General features: G+C 38.0%; 1 protein-coding gene across 22 annotated transcripts in view; it reads left to right on the top strand.

The window, feature by feature from the left end:
- The window catches only part of DLG2 (discs large MAGUK scaffold protein 2), a 1027745-nt gene that overhangs the window by 355494 nt on the left and 657290 nt on the right, over positions 1 to 14961 (top strand). The window contains exons 1-2 of one of the 22 annotated variants that reach the window (XM_035343485.1): positions 8999 to 9265; positions 9546 to 9627. The exons of 18 other annotated variants lie outside the window; for them this stretch is intronic. Coding sequence is in view for 3 of the 4 variants with exons in the window: in XM_035343437.1 (XP_035199328.1) it covers positions 9765 to 9866 (102 nt within the window). In the remaining variant the exon portion in view is untranslated. Of the gene's footprint in view, positions 1 to 8998; positions 9867 to 14961 lie in introns of those variants that run through there. 3 more of the 22 variants (XM_035343437.1, XM_035343464.1, XM_035343472.1) reach the window with 3 other exon arrangements.

Here is a 14961-nt window from a genome sequence, read left to right as displayed (position 1 = left end):
AAGCTGTGTTGGCTCCTTTACCTCAGAAATGCATTGATTTCCTACTAAGCTCCTCTTCGAGGCACTAAAATTGTCATTTTTAGAAAAGTGGCAACCAGGCTCTCCAACAACTCTCCAGAGTTCACCTTTATTTCATTTTATTACTCCCACGGATGCCTTGGAGGAGACACTCCCTCTGTGTAACATTCATTTTAGGTCGTTCCTTTCCTCCTGGGTGCTGGAGCACTGGAGGTAGGAGATGTTCATGACTGACACAATGTGCTTTTCCTTAACAGCTTTGATTTCCAGAACTGTTCACATCAGTGTAAAGCAACAGACCCTGATAGTATTTCCACAGCCCTGGGGACAGAAAATGCTCATGCAATTCTAACAGGGTCAAAAATCACTGCCTGGACTTTTAGTACAGTTTTAGAAATAGGAAAGTGATGTAAAGGACAAGTGGTCAATTCTAACCATGAAGGAACAAAAAAGAATGGTTGTAATCAGCCCTGTGCTTCTCCCTGAGCACACTGCATTGGAACGTTGAGCGAGGACTGTGAGCTCCAGGGGAGAGCCTGTGCTGTGAGAGCGCCCAGCAGAAAAGCTCCTGTGAATGCGAGGGTGGATAGGATTCCCAGGCAACCCAGGATGAAATTCCCTGCCCCTCCATCAGGTTTCTTGTGACCCTCAAGGCTTTGAGAGAGGAGCTGTTACCTATGCCACAATATTAAAAACACAAAAGTGACCCCCTCTCAGCTTTCACTGGGTAACCTTTATGTTTTCCACTGCAAAAAACTCATCGGGCTTCAGAGTTTTATCTGAAACAGGACACACACACACACACAAATAAATAAATAAATAAAATGGAGAAGATCTTTCAGAGGCATTTCAGAGGCATTTTTCTCTAATGGCCCTTTTCTGTTTATTAGTGGCTCCACTGGCTGGCATCTCTATGCGGTTTGGAGCCAAGTGCAGCCCCTTTTCAGAAAGAACAGGAGGGACATTTATGGCTTTCTGTCATTAGCAGTGGTTGTTTCCTAGATGTGGAATGGATGCATTTAACAGAGGGATCCAAATTTTCTGTCCCCTAAAAGACAGGGTCACGTAATGGGATCCTGTGCACCTGCTGTGTCCAGGGCCTGTGTCCACCACCTGTCCTGAGCACAGTGGAGTTAGAAGAGCCAGGAAACAGTACAGAAGCAGATGTTGTCATACAGAGGTCTCTATTAAACTTTTGTGGGAGTTTTGTTGGAAAACTTTTGTAAAGTTTAGACATGACCATTATCACATCTTTTATTTGATTTCTGCTAACATTGGAGTGAAATACAATGTTTAGGTATATCTTTTGTTTGTTTGGTTGGTTGGTTTTGTACGTCGTTGTTGTTGTTTGTTTGTTCATTTTTAATGGAATGTGAATTTCATAACTGAAAAGCTATTAAATGCTTAAAAATGTGGCATTTGCTAGAAGTTAAGACAGAATTTTCTTTTCAGGAAAATCCACAGAACATCAGCAACAATATTCCTAACAGCTGGGAACTACTAGACCACACTCATTTTGAGTGGGAGCTGGGAAAAAAAGGATATATCTATCCATTAATATATATATATATATATATATTAAAAAGTCAAACATCTGGTTAATGAGAACTTCTTTCTCATCAGGGAGAATTTGTGAGTAAAATAAAATGTGCACCAAGGAAACAATGGTTATTTTCCTGTTTCTAGCACACATGGTGACAGCCCAAGTTGATCTCTAACATGAAATGTGTCTGATTAGCACCCTAGTCCTTAGTAAGGGTTAAATGTAATAATGTGGAGTTCAGTAATGTAAGACTTTGCATTAAATAGGATTGTTTCAGGCCTGGTCCATTTATATATTTATATATTTATTTATTCTGCCTGCCTGAAATTATCACTTTGTTTGGTGACATTTTGCAATCAAGATATCAGTTTCTTGCAAAAAAACTAGTAATGTTGTGAAAAATTCATTTCTCCAAAGTGCCGAAAAGCTCGACCTTCTCTGTTTCTTGTGAATTGTGATGCATCATCGGTTTTATTTTTACTTCTGCTTTCATCAAGTACTTTTCCTTTAGGCTTATCATTTCTCTCTAAATAGTAGTACCATATGACACAAGAAATGAAGGCTGGTTTCCGGTGGTTCCTCTCTGGAGCTGCCAACAGCAGTCTGAACTGCTCGGTACTAGAGAAGGTAGTATAGGCACTGGCTTGCCAATAAAATCAAATTACGGGAATTGTGTGTGAGAGTTAAAGGCCTTATGAAATGCTTTCAGGAAATGGTCAAGGTGATAATTATTTTTACTTGCTTTTGTATTTTTTATTATTTGGCTTCTTTCGTTTCCAAACTTTTATGTGATCACAAACATTTCAGACATGACTCTTAAACGAGATAGAGTTCTTAATTTCCTTTAGCCAGGAATAGTCCCTGTTGAGTTCCTACCTATAAGGGTCATTTATGAGCACCAACATTTGAATTCTATATGATCCAAAGTCAGTGAGATCTAGGCAGTGTATGGAACTTCCCTGTAACCTGACACACATTTTTGAAAGTGAACTTCCCCTTTGAAACTCTTTTTGGGGATGTAGCACTCTGCATTCCAGCTAGTCCAAATCCCAGGAAGAATTGCTTCCAAGTATTTTTCATAAAAGTCCACTTTCTGAGTCCCATGAAATTTGCCAGAGGACTGGCACATGTAAAGTTCAGCATAAATATATGGTCTGAAAGCAATAGGATGAAATGCTAGTGTGAAGTATTGCATGTGGGAAGGGATATCCAATTGCACAAGTACCAAATGCATATTGATTAATCAGTAGGCAGAGGAGTATGGGATGGCGTAGCAATGAATTTCAAAATAAGTCTCAGTGAAGAATGTGTGGCTATTGCAAAGCTAATCTAAAAAACTTGGGATATATTTAGAGAATTACTGGAAGTGAGAGATGGAAGGAATTATTCTGCTGGGCAATGTCACCGTTTGGATATACACTTTGGGAGGGATGCAGAGATTTGAGGAAACAACTGAAGACAATAAGGATTTTATGAGCTATGGTGAAGTTTAAAAGAATTAAAGAAAACCAGTTGAGTTAAAAATGGCCATCTTCAAATATATAAAAACTGTTTTTATGACAGAAATGGAGATCTATTAGGCTACAACTTTTCATTATGGAAAAGAGACGAGTTAGAAAGGATACAGCACTGGTTTGCAAAACCATGAGTGACACAGAGAGATGAACAGGAGTTGCTTGTTTCTTCCACTGCAACATTTTGGGACAGCTAATAAAGATATCAGGAGATAGAGTCAGAATAAACAAAGACAGATTGTCATAGGAGAAGTGAAAAACCTGAGGAATATTCACCAAAGGATGTCACAGAAGTAGAAATTTATATTGATTCAGGGGGAGACTGGAAAATTGCTCGAAAATTACTGCTATTTTGTCTCTTACCTCAGGGAGCCCCATGTTCACACAGCAGGAAGGACATGCTTGCAGGGCTGGTGACCATGTGTAAGACTTTGGCAAGACTTACACCTCTATTTAATGCATATAAATATATATATATGTAGCAATGGCTTCAGCTCATATTGACATAACTGAGCTAGTCAGTTTAGTCCTAGTAAGAGTGCAGTCCTCGTAACACAAAATTTAGTCTAGGCTAACTCCTCTTCTGCCCCAGCATCCTAGGCAAGCATGTGGTGTCTAAACTGATCATTTTAAGCTCATTTGGGTATATTTGTTCTACAGTATGATCACTTGAAGGAATCAGGGGGTCTATATAATGACATTAAAGAGGAGCATGTATATTTTGAATATGTTGTGTGTGAGTTTTCACTCTTTGTTGGTCGGACCATGTCTTTATTTTTGTCTGTCACAGAAAAATTCTAACACAACATATAACTAGGAACCATCAGAAAAGCAGAACAGTTTTCTAGCTATTGAGGATTAATTTGGTTTTGTTTATTTGTTGTTTTTTTTTTTTTTTTTTTTTTTTTTTTTTTCCTTCAAATCGATATTTAATTCAAATATATTTTGCCTCTCATTTTTCTTTTAAATTTATACACGCCTAAATAAATTATTATTATTATTATTATTTTTTTTTTTTTAAAAAAAACACATATACAACTAGTGGCTCTGTAAAGGATTTAACAGATAAAAATTAGTTTCTGGAAAGATCCGTGTCTCTCTCTCAGGGCATCTTAGTTTTTCATATTGTTTCTTGTGAAACAATTTTAGATGTAGTTAACACTTCAGATAAAACTGCTAATGTTAAAAGTTACATCCTGAACCAGTTTTCCACTGGTTAAAAATGCGAAACTGTGCTGATAATGTGGCAGTTTAAAATGTGTGAACATTTATGAGCATGAGTACTTTTTGTAAGAGTATTCCCATTAACTTAAAAATCACTGTTTATATGACTGTGTACTTGGAGATATGGGCATTTAATTGGAAGGCATTATCTCCATCTTCAGGTGGAGAGAGATTGAGTCATATAGCGCTTTCCAAGCTGCCTACCACATCTGAATTATTAATGCATAGGTGTTTTTTTCAGAGCATCTTAGCTGTTCTCTGCCCATCTGCTTCCATGGTCTCAAGGATCTCCAGGAGAACTTTATATCTCTATGAGCTGTCCACACCCTTGCTAGTCAAGGTGAGGAAGACAACTGTAGAGAACCAGCATGAGACAAGTGTTCTCTGTCTATATACAGAGATTTCAGAAATCCAAACCAGCTGCCACGAAGGACTGTATGATGCAGTAGCAGCTGCTGGTCATGGTGGAAAAGGTGGGTCGCAGCAACAGCAATTGCATCTCACAGAAGTAGCAAACCTGTTGCTACATGGAAGCCTTGGGGCTCTCTCTCATCTCCACCCTATTCATCTCCTTCTTATGGCAGAACAAATCCAGAGTCCTTAAGCCTCTGGATGCATAAAACCAGTCCCCATGTCACCCCTTCTAACACTGGGGCTGAAAATTCAATCTCCTATTACCCCTTAGCATGGGTTCAAACACAGCTTTACATGAGCTATGGCTATCTTCCGGCAATCTTAGCTGCTCTTGAGCTGATGTCTGGTGTCTGTATGGTCTTTCCTCTATGAGCTTCAATGTTAGTTATTCCAAAGGTGGATGGATTTTCAGGCAAACTAAGGCCCAGCTCCTGATTCACACCAGCAGACAAATATCAGCAAAATAGATAACAGTCAGATATATTAGACAAAATAGGTAACAGTTCATTCCCCAAAATGACCACCTCACATAAAAGGTAGGCACAGTTAAAGTCTTTGAAATGCCCCGAATCCCTGCAAATGACAGGACATCTGTGAAAATGTGGTTTAGACCAGAGGAGATTTGGGACAGTTTTGTTCTTAAGGAACAAGGCTGTGTGCAGTCATTTCTAGTTCTGATGGGGGATCTTTCAAGTTTGTTTTATATTTATATTCTCTGGTTCCATTTGTACATGCTGCCTGTGGTGTAACAAGCCTTTTCCTCTTTTCTTTCATCTAATATGATTCTTTGAGAAGACAACTCTTTAATCACTGTCAGAGACAGATTTAGTTTTCACGAGGCTTGATTAGAGTACAGGGAATTCAGAGAAGAAAAACAGAGAAGGTGATTTTGAATTTTAACAGAAGATTAGAAGGAGGTAACAATGCATATAGCTTGGCCAAGGGCCTATCAATCATATTGATCTTCTGGTATCTAATGGATGTGGTCAGTGTTAGAGGAAATTTTCATGGTAGAGCATTGGAATGAAAAGTTGAGTAGTGAAAATATGGAAGGGGAAATACACAAACCTATACTATAATATCAAATCTTAAGCAATTTATTCAATAGAAGAAGCAGAGAATTAAAAAACAACAACAACAACACACAATCAAATATCTTAATATCCTGGGCAAGGTTAAGTATCTAGAAACTCATTGTGACTCTCCAGTTAAATAACAACTCTTTATTTTTACCAATATCAGACTTGGTTCTCATGTGATATGTCAGGTCTCAGGAGTGCTATTTGAGCTAACTCTGATGCAGAACAAGGTATGTATGCATTAGGGGAGGAAGTATCATCAAACATGACAGTAATATTTCCAGTAAAGCAACTCCATCATAGCAGGTTAATTTGTGTATTTCCACATAGCGGAGCACGGTGAAAGGCAGATGTCATTGAAGAACCTGGAAAGGTTGGCTGAAGGCAATTGCCAGAGAGACTGGTACAGCAGGGGAATTTTTACCAGGTGAACAGACCAATTAAGAAGATAAATGGGGCAAGAGTTTTTGTAGCAAGTGGGAGAAAGAGCAACTTTTGCAAACATGCAGCTCAGACAATAGCAGGTGACTAATTCACTGGTGGGGTCACTTTACTCAAAGTTACCAACAATAACTTGACACCACGATTTGCTGGGAGTCTCCCCTTTTGCTAGCAGCAAAAGAGGTGTGATTCATTGTGGCAGCACAGTTGTTGTGAGCGAGTAGTCTGGATCAGTGCAAGTCTCAACAAAGCTGATGGGTTCACCAAGTGCAGCATAGCTCTGGACCCTCTTTTTCATATGACAACCCCTGCAATGTATGTTCCTCTGCATATCCTGTCAGAGAGAGAGGAAATGTAGACACTGGTTTTCCAAGAAACCTTGCTCCTGCAGTCTGACTATGATTTAAATGACTTTCCTAGCAATTATCAATTTGCTTCTGCATCTGTGATGAGTGCTATTGGTAGAAAAGGTAAAAGAAGATCTCTGAGCAAATGTTTTCTTATAGCAGTTTTCTATATGTGGTTGTTGCATAATTGAAATAAATTTCTTGGCCAATTGTGATATGAGTTATTGTTCCAATCTGTCATTGGAATGAATCTTTCTTTTCTGATCCCTTCCCAAATGACTGTATGTCAGGTAACTGTTTTTCACTTGAAAGCAACAATTAGTTTAAGTGTGAAGAGATGTATTTCATGCTTTGCACAATACTCGGTTGACTGGGGCTTGATGCTTCTTCATACTTGAAACAAAATCACAAGCGAAACCTGTTCTAGTTGAAAGTCTGCAATAGTGTTACGTCAAAAATCAGGGATTAAGTAAGAGATCGGAATTTTAATAGATATGTCCTCCCTTTTGAGAGTAGGAGCCAGCTGAATGTAGACAGATCCAAATGATCCAAGAGGTTAACTGGCTGTTTTTCCTTCCCTTCTTTGAGATCTGAATTGGAAATTAAATGCAGGTGATTTTATTGCCCCATGAACATTAATCGGAAATCACATTTGTGTGATTATCGGTCCAGTTTTAAATCAGGACATCATGTTTAAAACATCGAAAAGTGCAGATGCAATTTATTCTTATATTAGAAATGCTAATGATGAGAACAGACTGAGACTGTTACTTATCACCTAAAGGTCTAAGATGGTTGGATATCAGAACTGCTAAAACAGTTAAATAGCATAGTTTTGTGGCATTTTGTAGTAGAGTCTACCAAAAATATTGTCATGCCACCCCCTTCCCAAATTAACGCTTATAAGGCCAATGATGTAGTGTGCTCACACCTTAAGGTAGCCCTGTGATTCATGTTTTAATGATAGTGGCTGCTGGCTGTAACTATGGAATGTATTGTCATGGAAACTACACTTTTCTATATTTACACCAGTGCTGGTTATGCGAGAGACAGTACTTGAAAGAAAATCTGTATAATATATAGCTTAATAACGAGACAGGCAAGCTAGGAATAAACAGATCAAAGATCCAGCTATGTTACGGCTGCTGTTTGTCACCATAGTACGTTTCTAAATGGGCTCAGTCACTGTTTCAGGAGATAACTGGCACAGCAAGGCGGAATTAAGTGCTGCTGCGATGTCTCTTTGGACTAACAGGTCAGATAAACTTAGATTATTGATAGCTGATTGATTGGCATCTGCATAGTCTTCTCCCATGGCATAACAAAGCACGTATAGCAACCTGTGTCCAGGTTGGTAGATTAAAAGTATGAGCTGAGTGAATTGAGGACAGTGGATTGTAATTTGCAAGAAATAAATCTTCAGAAATGAAACTGGGTTGTAACTTTAACTGCAGAACAATCCTATCTGGTACTCTGAACTAGAAACTATTGTTTTACTGAGCTTAGGTTCTTGCAGGTTCTAACTTCAAGAAGTCAAAGAGTGAAAAACAATCATTAGAAAATATTAAATCAAGAAGAAATTTAGCTACACACAAAAAATGGATAAAAATAAAGTTATATATAAATATAAAATCTTAACAGAGGAGGTCTTATACATTACTGTCTGAAGTCTCAGACCTTGTTAGAAATTGTGTAGTGTTTACTCTCTATCCTGTTTGACCTAACTGCATACAGAGCCCTCCATTTGCCATGTTCTCCATTCTGTTGTATAACAAATTTTCAGTTCGAGTTTATTACAGAAAATTGTTCCAGTTGCGCCTTGAGAACGCACTCACAATTGCCAGGGAGACAAGCTGCTCTCATTTCTTTCGAAAGAGTTTCTAATTGATGGGCAGAGCTTAGCGAGGTACAAAAAGCAGGGTCAAGTCACTGTGAAACAACTGCTGGGTTTGCTTTGCTATCAGCTGTGAAATCGGTGAAGACATCGCTTTACTTCCTATATCATAGCCTTTTCATTTTATATCTGTGTGTGTGCTGAACCTAGAAGTGGAGGACATATTCATCCAACTTCTGATATAAATAATCCTCTTAAAAAGCACAGCTAGCAGTTTGCTCATCCAAATGCTTTATTATGCATTTTCAGCTGGTGTTGCTTTAACTGAAGAAACAGCGACAGCTGTAACTGAATCCAAACCAGCATTATGCTCCCAAACTTCTTTAATTATTGCATTTCTGGAATAGAGAAAGCAGTCTGGAGGTTATAGGATAACAGTACTAGCTGGAGAGTCAGTTGTTACATCGTATCAGAAGCAGTTTAAAGAGGGTTGCATTTTAAGCTTCATGCTCGTGCATTTTCCATGTAACTTCATATCTTTATTCAGTGTCTCCTGCAATCCTTCAACCTGTCTATTTGTAAATTTGTGCCCGGAGAAAGCTCCCATGTGGCAAGCCAGGATTGGATAAATGTTACTTGTATTTCCCTGATTGCAAACTCCCAGCATCTGGGGTTTTCAGCTTTGAGTACAGTTTGTTTCATGCTGAGATTCATCTTTTTGGGGAAAGCAAAGGTCATCGCTTCTCCGGAGTTGCGACTGATTTGATTCTTTTTCTCGGGGAGGTGCTGGGAAGGGAATCCTTGCTGGAATGCATATTGATAAAGGCTGAGGATTCTGGCTTCTTAGATAAGTAAATTTTTTTTTTCCTCTTCTCTCCCTACAATGACTATGTATTGCAGCAACTCACTGGCTTTTTACCAAATCAGGAGCTGCAGTATTTTTCTTCCGATGGAATAATTTCAGCCCACTTCAGCTAGCATGACAATCTTATGTGATTGTTATGAGTAGGCGTTTACATCCTTTTACATGCTAATACTGCCACACCTGCTAGTCCCCCTCATTTCCATTTCTCTCCTTTTTTTTTTTTTTTTTCATTTTTTTTTTTTTCAATGTAAAAACTAATTTCCCAGAGGAAGGGAAATCCTGAGATTCGTGATCAATGCTGCGTCGTTGATTCATCAACAAAGAAGGGGATGGCTGAATGGGACACAGGTAGAGATTCAAGCAGGCTGCTTCTGACCAGCAAGAGAAAAGCTAGCTGTTGAGCAGCATATGTTGCCACTCCATGTGCTGTATTAGCTACTTGTTTTTAGCCTTCAGTAGGCTGCCACTACTGCAGCACTAAAGGAATGTGCCCTATTGTTAAAAATCCTGACTGCTTTACACCAATGATTTGCCACTGCAAAGTTGCATGCACCAACAACACTTTGTCGTTGATGTTTGGATGCAAGGTAGGATGTGGTTAATATATTTAAATGCATGCTGTAACTCCTTTGAATATCTGTGCTATTTAATTTCATGTCTGACTAGATATTTCAGTGCAAATTGTGATACGTTGGCTATAAATTAGGGCTTACAGCTGATACATTTTAAATGTTAGAAAGAAATCAGTAGAAGTAAAGGTTTCTTATTTCCCAGGATTGTACCAGTATAGATTTACATAGGAGAAACGAATGGATTATGAAGCATTTGTTTTAGACTTGATTGCATACTTAGCTAACAGTGCTAAGATTACTAAACCACCACGCTGCCATTTGCCCGGCTTTATTGATTTTGATGTGTATACCGTTATTACAGAAACACAAACCAGCAAGAATGGATATATTTTTTCTATTTCTATTGCTGACATGGCTTTTAACTGTAATAGCAATACTAAAGTATGCAGCCCTGCACTTCTCTGTAGGAAATAAATAAAGTAAGCTCCTGAACCCGTTTCTAAGTGTACAGGTATATATTTAAATAAGTGTTTTCTTTTAGGAACTGGACAATCATTTAATTTCTCATTTAAATTTAAATCAAAAGGTGGCGCAGTTAGCCAGAGGAGTTTCATTTTTGGCTGTGTAATGTCATCCCACCCCAATTTTTTTTCCAAATGTGTTGGGCTGGGCTGTATTTCTCCCCGTATAAATTCTGATTTGACATTAGGGTATAGCCAATGTTGTTTGTTATTTTACTGAAATAATTCTAAAGTGATGGCATGTTTTAAAAAGTTGTTATATTTCGGTAAACAAGTTTGCTTCTTGGATCGCTGGGTCAATCATGATGATTTTAAAAGGGGGTTAAAGAATCTTGTCCCATTCCTTTTCCTTGCTATCTTTAAACTATATAATATTAAAATTGTTCCCGTATGTTTAAAATAGGGTAAGAAAAAATGAACATTTATATTAAAAAACGATAGTGGTAGTAATTATTCTTAAATTATCTATGTAAGTTTTCTTAATCCTCAAAAATGCTTCAAAAATCTAGGTTTAGTTGAATAGTCCACAAAGTAGGGAACACGGTATAGTTTTTTGAGTGCCTGTGTGACAGACCAGCCTGAATAAAATGAAGTAACTCTATGAAAAGGGTTATAGATGACCCAATGCTCCCTAAACATAATTCAGCTATAGGTTAATGACGGATCATCTACTGCTTCCTTTAATACACTTAAACACAAACTAGGTTACAGTCAGATGTTTACAATTGTCTGCTTTCTCCTTTTCCCCAGACTATAGCCTGCCTAAATCTCTGGTTACCTAAGTCTTTCCTGAACTAAAGTTTCTTGTTTCTTCACTTCCATTTTAAATAGACAAAATTACAGTCTTTTAGTGAAAGGGTTATAATTTAATTGCTGTGTCATGATGCCACTAGCGGTATAAATAGCAATCAGAGTTTAATAGTTTAAAAGCCTTTTTAATCTTGCAGCATTTTCATAAGAACAATTCATATTTCTTTTTAATTTTTATTTAAAAACTTAACCCCCCATGTTTTCAGGTGTTAAATTCTAATTAATAAAGGTGAATAGTTAGTCAGGGGAAATTAAATGCAAGCTACCCTTCTACAAAGGTAGGCCAGTGGCCTGGGGACTGGTATCCAATTTGTATTCCTGCCTGTAAGCATGATTTTCAAGGGATGTTCTTTGATGCACTTAAGCTCTTTCATGATTTTCAGATCCTGTTAGAAAGAAGCAGGAGAATAAAAATAATAAATTTCAAACTTCTTTTCCACCTCTTTGTTTGGAGCTTCAGGGTCATTAAGTTAGTCACAGCCAATATTTTATCTTCTTGTAGTGGTGTATGAACTGCTTCTCAAAGGAAAAGAGGTGGTACTGGATAGTTATCATTTTTAGAAAGATGCGAAGAAGCACGAGTGAGCTGAGTTATCCTGGGATAGCTCAACACATGTCAGATTAGTACACTTTGATACGACCTGCAAGCACACATGAGATATTCTGTATACATACATACTAGTGTGTCATCTGCCACACTTCAAGCTTCCCTGTCTTATCCCCTTTTGCTCTGCATCCCCTATTTAAATATATAACTCTTTGCTTTGGTCTCAAAGGATTATATTTTTTGATTTATGGATATAGATCCATTACCCACAAGCAGACAAGTCTGGAAAGAAGGAAGGATGTTTCTTTTAAGAAATATTTTAGTTACATGGCATGAAATCATGGATCTAAGCATGCTCATAATATTGTGACTTCTACAGTCACGTGGTTCTTGAACTTGGGAAGAAGTTTATATAGCAATGACACTTTGTATTCTGTGTGGCAGAGGTCCTCAGAATAGAAAGACAGTTTTAAAATATAGGTAGTGGAATAGACAACAAAAGAATTCAGATTTCAGACAAATATCTTCAAGTCATAAAAATAACCAGGTCAGGTTATTAACTAGAACATTTCTAAAGGACAGTGCAAGTTACAGGAATGAAATATTGCTCACAGTCTTGATTTACAGTTTTTAATTCTAATTTTGTGCCAAATACAATACTCTTTTCCTATGGGCACAGAAGTGAGTGAGAGAAATGCACTACATCAAAACCATCATGTCCGTTTTTATCTGTCCCCAATGCAATAATTTTCCAGTCTGGTTGCTCCTAACAGGTGGTGCCAGGGAGTTAATTTGGGGGTGCAGGAAGAGGCTGTGCAAGTCTTACTACACCATATGTTGCAAAGCAGGCAGTGGAGGAGTCTTAACTGCATCTGCGGGAAGCTTTCCTTTTCAGCTTGATTTCCTGGACTTTGACCATTGACCCTGTCCTGGGCCTTTACTTTCAATGATCCTAGTTTCATGACCCTTGATCTTCAAATTGCAAAGAATTCAGAGCGCTTTAATCTTAAAGTCAGGGTAGTATGTATCTGAAGTGTCACTGCTGTACCTCACGATAACTTTAAGCGCTTCTCTTTCTGGTAGGGAAGTACCAATGTTTCCTTCACAGGAACAGAACTGACACAGAGGAGGGATGAGCGGGTTCTAAAACACCGCCCTTACATGTCAGCAGGTGTATTGCAAATTTTCCTTTGTTTGTGATCTTGCAGGGCTGGGATGTGAACGTGTAGCCTCCAAGTCCTAGAGTTGTTTCACAGCGATTGGGCTGCTCTGTGTCTGTGGATTAAAGCAAGACTTGTGTATAAGAGAGACCTCCACTCACAAGTCTCCATTGCAAGGAGTGCTGAGGCATATATCAGGCTTGTTGAGGATGATGAGACGTAAATGCACACTTAAATGTCTGTATATGCTTACTCACTTTGCTGAATCGGGCCCTGTAATAGTTCATTCAGTATTGCAGAAGAGTTATCTCCTGATTCTTAATATCCTGTTCATTTTGCTCTTATTAGGAGTGCCAGGAAGGTATTTCAGGTTGACTAAGACGTTTCTTAAATTATGTTTTGGTCACAACTCTGACACTCACATGGAAATGTTTTTTCTATCTTATCTCTTTTACCTCTCTATATTGGAAATAGTTATTGAAGAGATTTCTTTGAAAGGTGTGTGTCCTCACTGTTTGTTGACCTTGACCAGGTATTTTGATAAATGTTATTTTCCTTCTGTTCAGGTTTATTTTTCCATTTGTCCTAGAATAATTAAAAAGTTTTTTTTCAAAGGGACAAAATATACCTCCCTCTCTCCCCTGGCTTCTTTCTTTCCTCCTACATTGATCACAACCAGTTCTCTGGCACAATAGCTGATTTTGGTGTTTTTCTTCCTACTCTTTCTCTGTTTTAGCTGAAAAAAAAAAAACAAATAATGATCTATTCCACTATCCAAGGTGAGGGTGGAAGTCAAACCACTTATTTCTTCATCTGCCAGAACTTCCATGATTTGCAAAGCTGTTGCAAAACTTGAGGTTTCATTTAAACAAATAGTAGGGGGTATTACTGAATGTCTGGACTTTCGTATTTATTTAGCTTACTATTTTTATTTTGATCAATAGCTTGTTTTGTGATCACAGCTTCTATTCAGATCAACTAGCTTTCTTGTACTAGCTTTCTGTACCAGCACTATTAGTCTCGCACAAACTCTGATCTCTCACTTTGTCCTTAATATAGAATAGTCTCTACTTTGTCATAGTCTAGTCCTGGTTATAAAGAAACAGTCATTTGAGATGACAAGAAAATACTTTTCTGACTAGTAATGACAAGCAGTAGACCATGCTCAAAACTTCACATACTTTAGGCACTTGATGCATCTTTGTGAGCTCCAGTGGTTTTTTGCATTTCATGGGACACTCTGAGGTGGATTCTGGATGTATCTAGATTAGCGTTTTCATTTGAGTTATAGATAAGCTTTTGAAGTGATTCTCCCAGTCCTGCACATGTATCTTGCTTTGTTTTGCATTACAGAGTAGGTTTGGAGTGTACAAATGGGATTGCTTTTTGATGAAACTCAGTTTATAAAACCAGATTAGAACTATTTCAAAATAAAACACACAAAGAAATGTGTAATATGACTGCTGACTCTTTCTCACCAGCTCTTCATTCTGTGGATCCATGCCTGTTGCTTGCTGATGTGGACATAACAATTGATTCTACTCTTATTTCTGGGCATATTTCAGTTCTGATCTGGGGGGGCTGGAAATGGATGCATGTAAAAATACAACGGATTTATAGTCATATTGACTTCTGTGATCCATCTATAGAGGCTGTTATTGTATAGGGTTCCCGTACCCTCTGAAAGAGTTTACTGCCTATTCATAGACAATCAGCAGAGTAAGTCAGCTGGAACAGTGCTGCCACTTGCTATGCATAATATTTGACAGGGGCACTGAGAAACCTACTTCCACATACTATTCTTGTTAGGCCACAGCAGTGTTAAAATAAAAATGCTCAGCAATAGAAAGAGTTGCAGAAGAGATGAAGGATTGCCATTGGCAAGAAGCTCTGAGTAAGATCAGTTGTGTCACAGAGGATTTGTGCACTAGTGTGCAGAGCTCAAGGCGGGGAGAGTGTTCTGCTCTGGCATAGCATCTATGCAAGCTAGACATAGGGTGTAAGCCCAAAGAGTTCATCTGGTTGTATTTTATTTTATTTTATTTTATTTTATTTTATTTTATTTTATTTTA

Source organism: Oxyura jamaicensis, chromosome 1 (genome assembly GCF_011077185.1).
Source record: "Oxyura jamaicensis isolate SHBP4307 breed ruddy duck chromosome 1, BPBGC_Ojam_1.0, whole genome shotgun sequence".
NCBI lineage: Eukaryota > Metazoa > Chordata > Aves > Anseriformes > Anatidae > Oxyura > Oxyura jamaicensis.
Note: the sequence above shows the minus strand (reverse complement) of the source record. Positions and strands in the feature narration are given on the sequence as shown.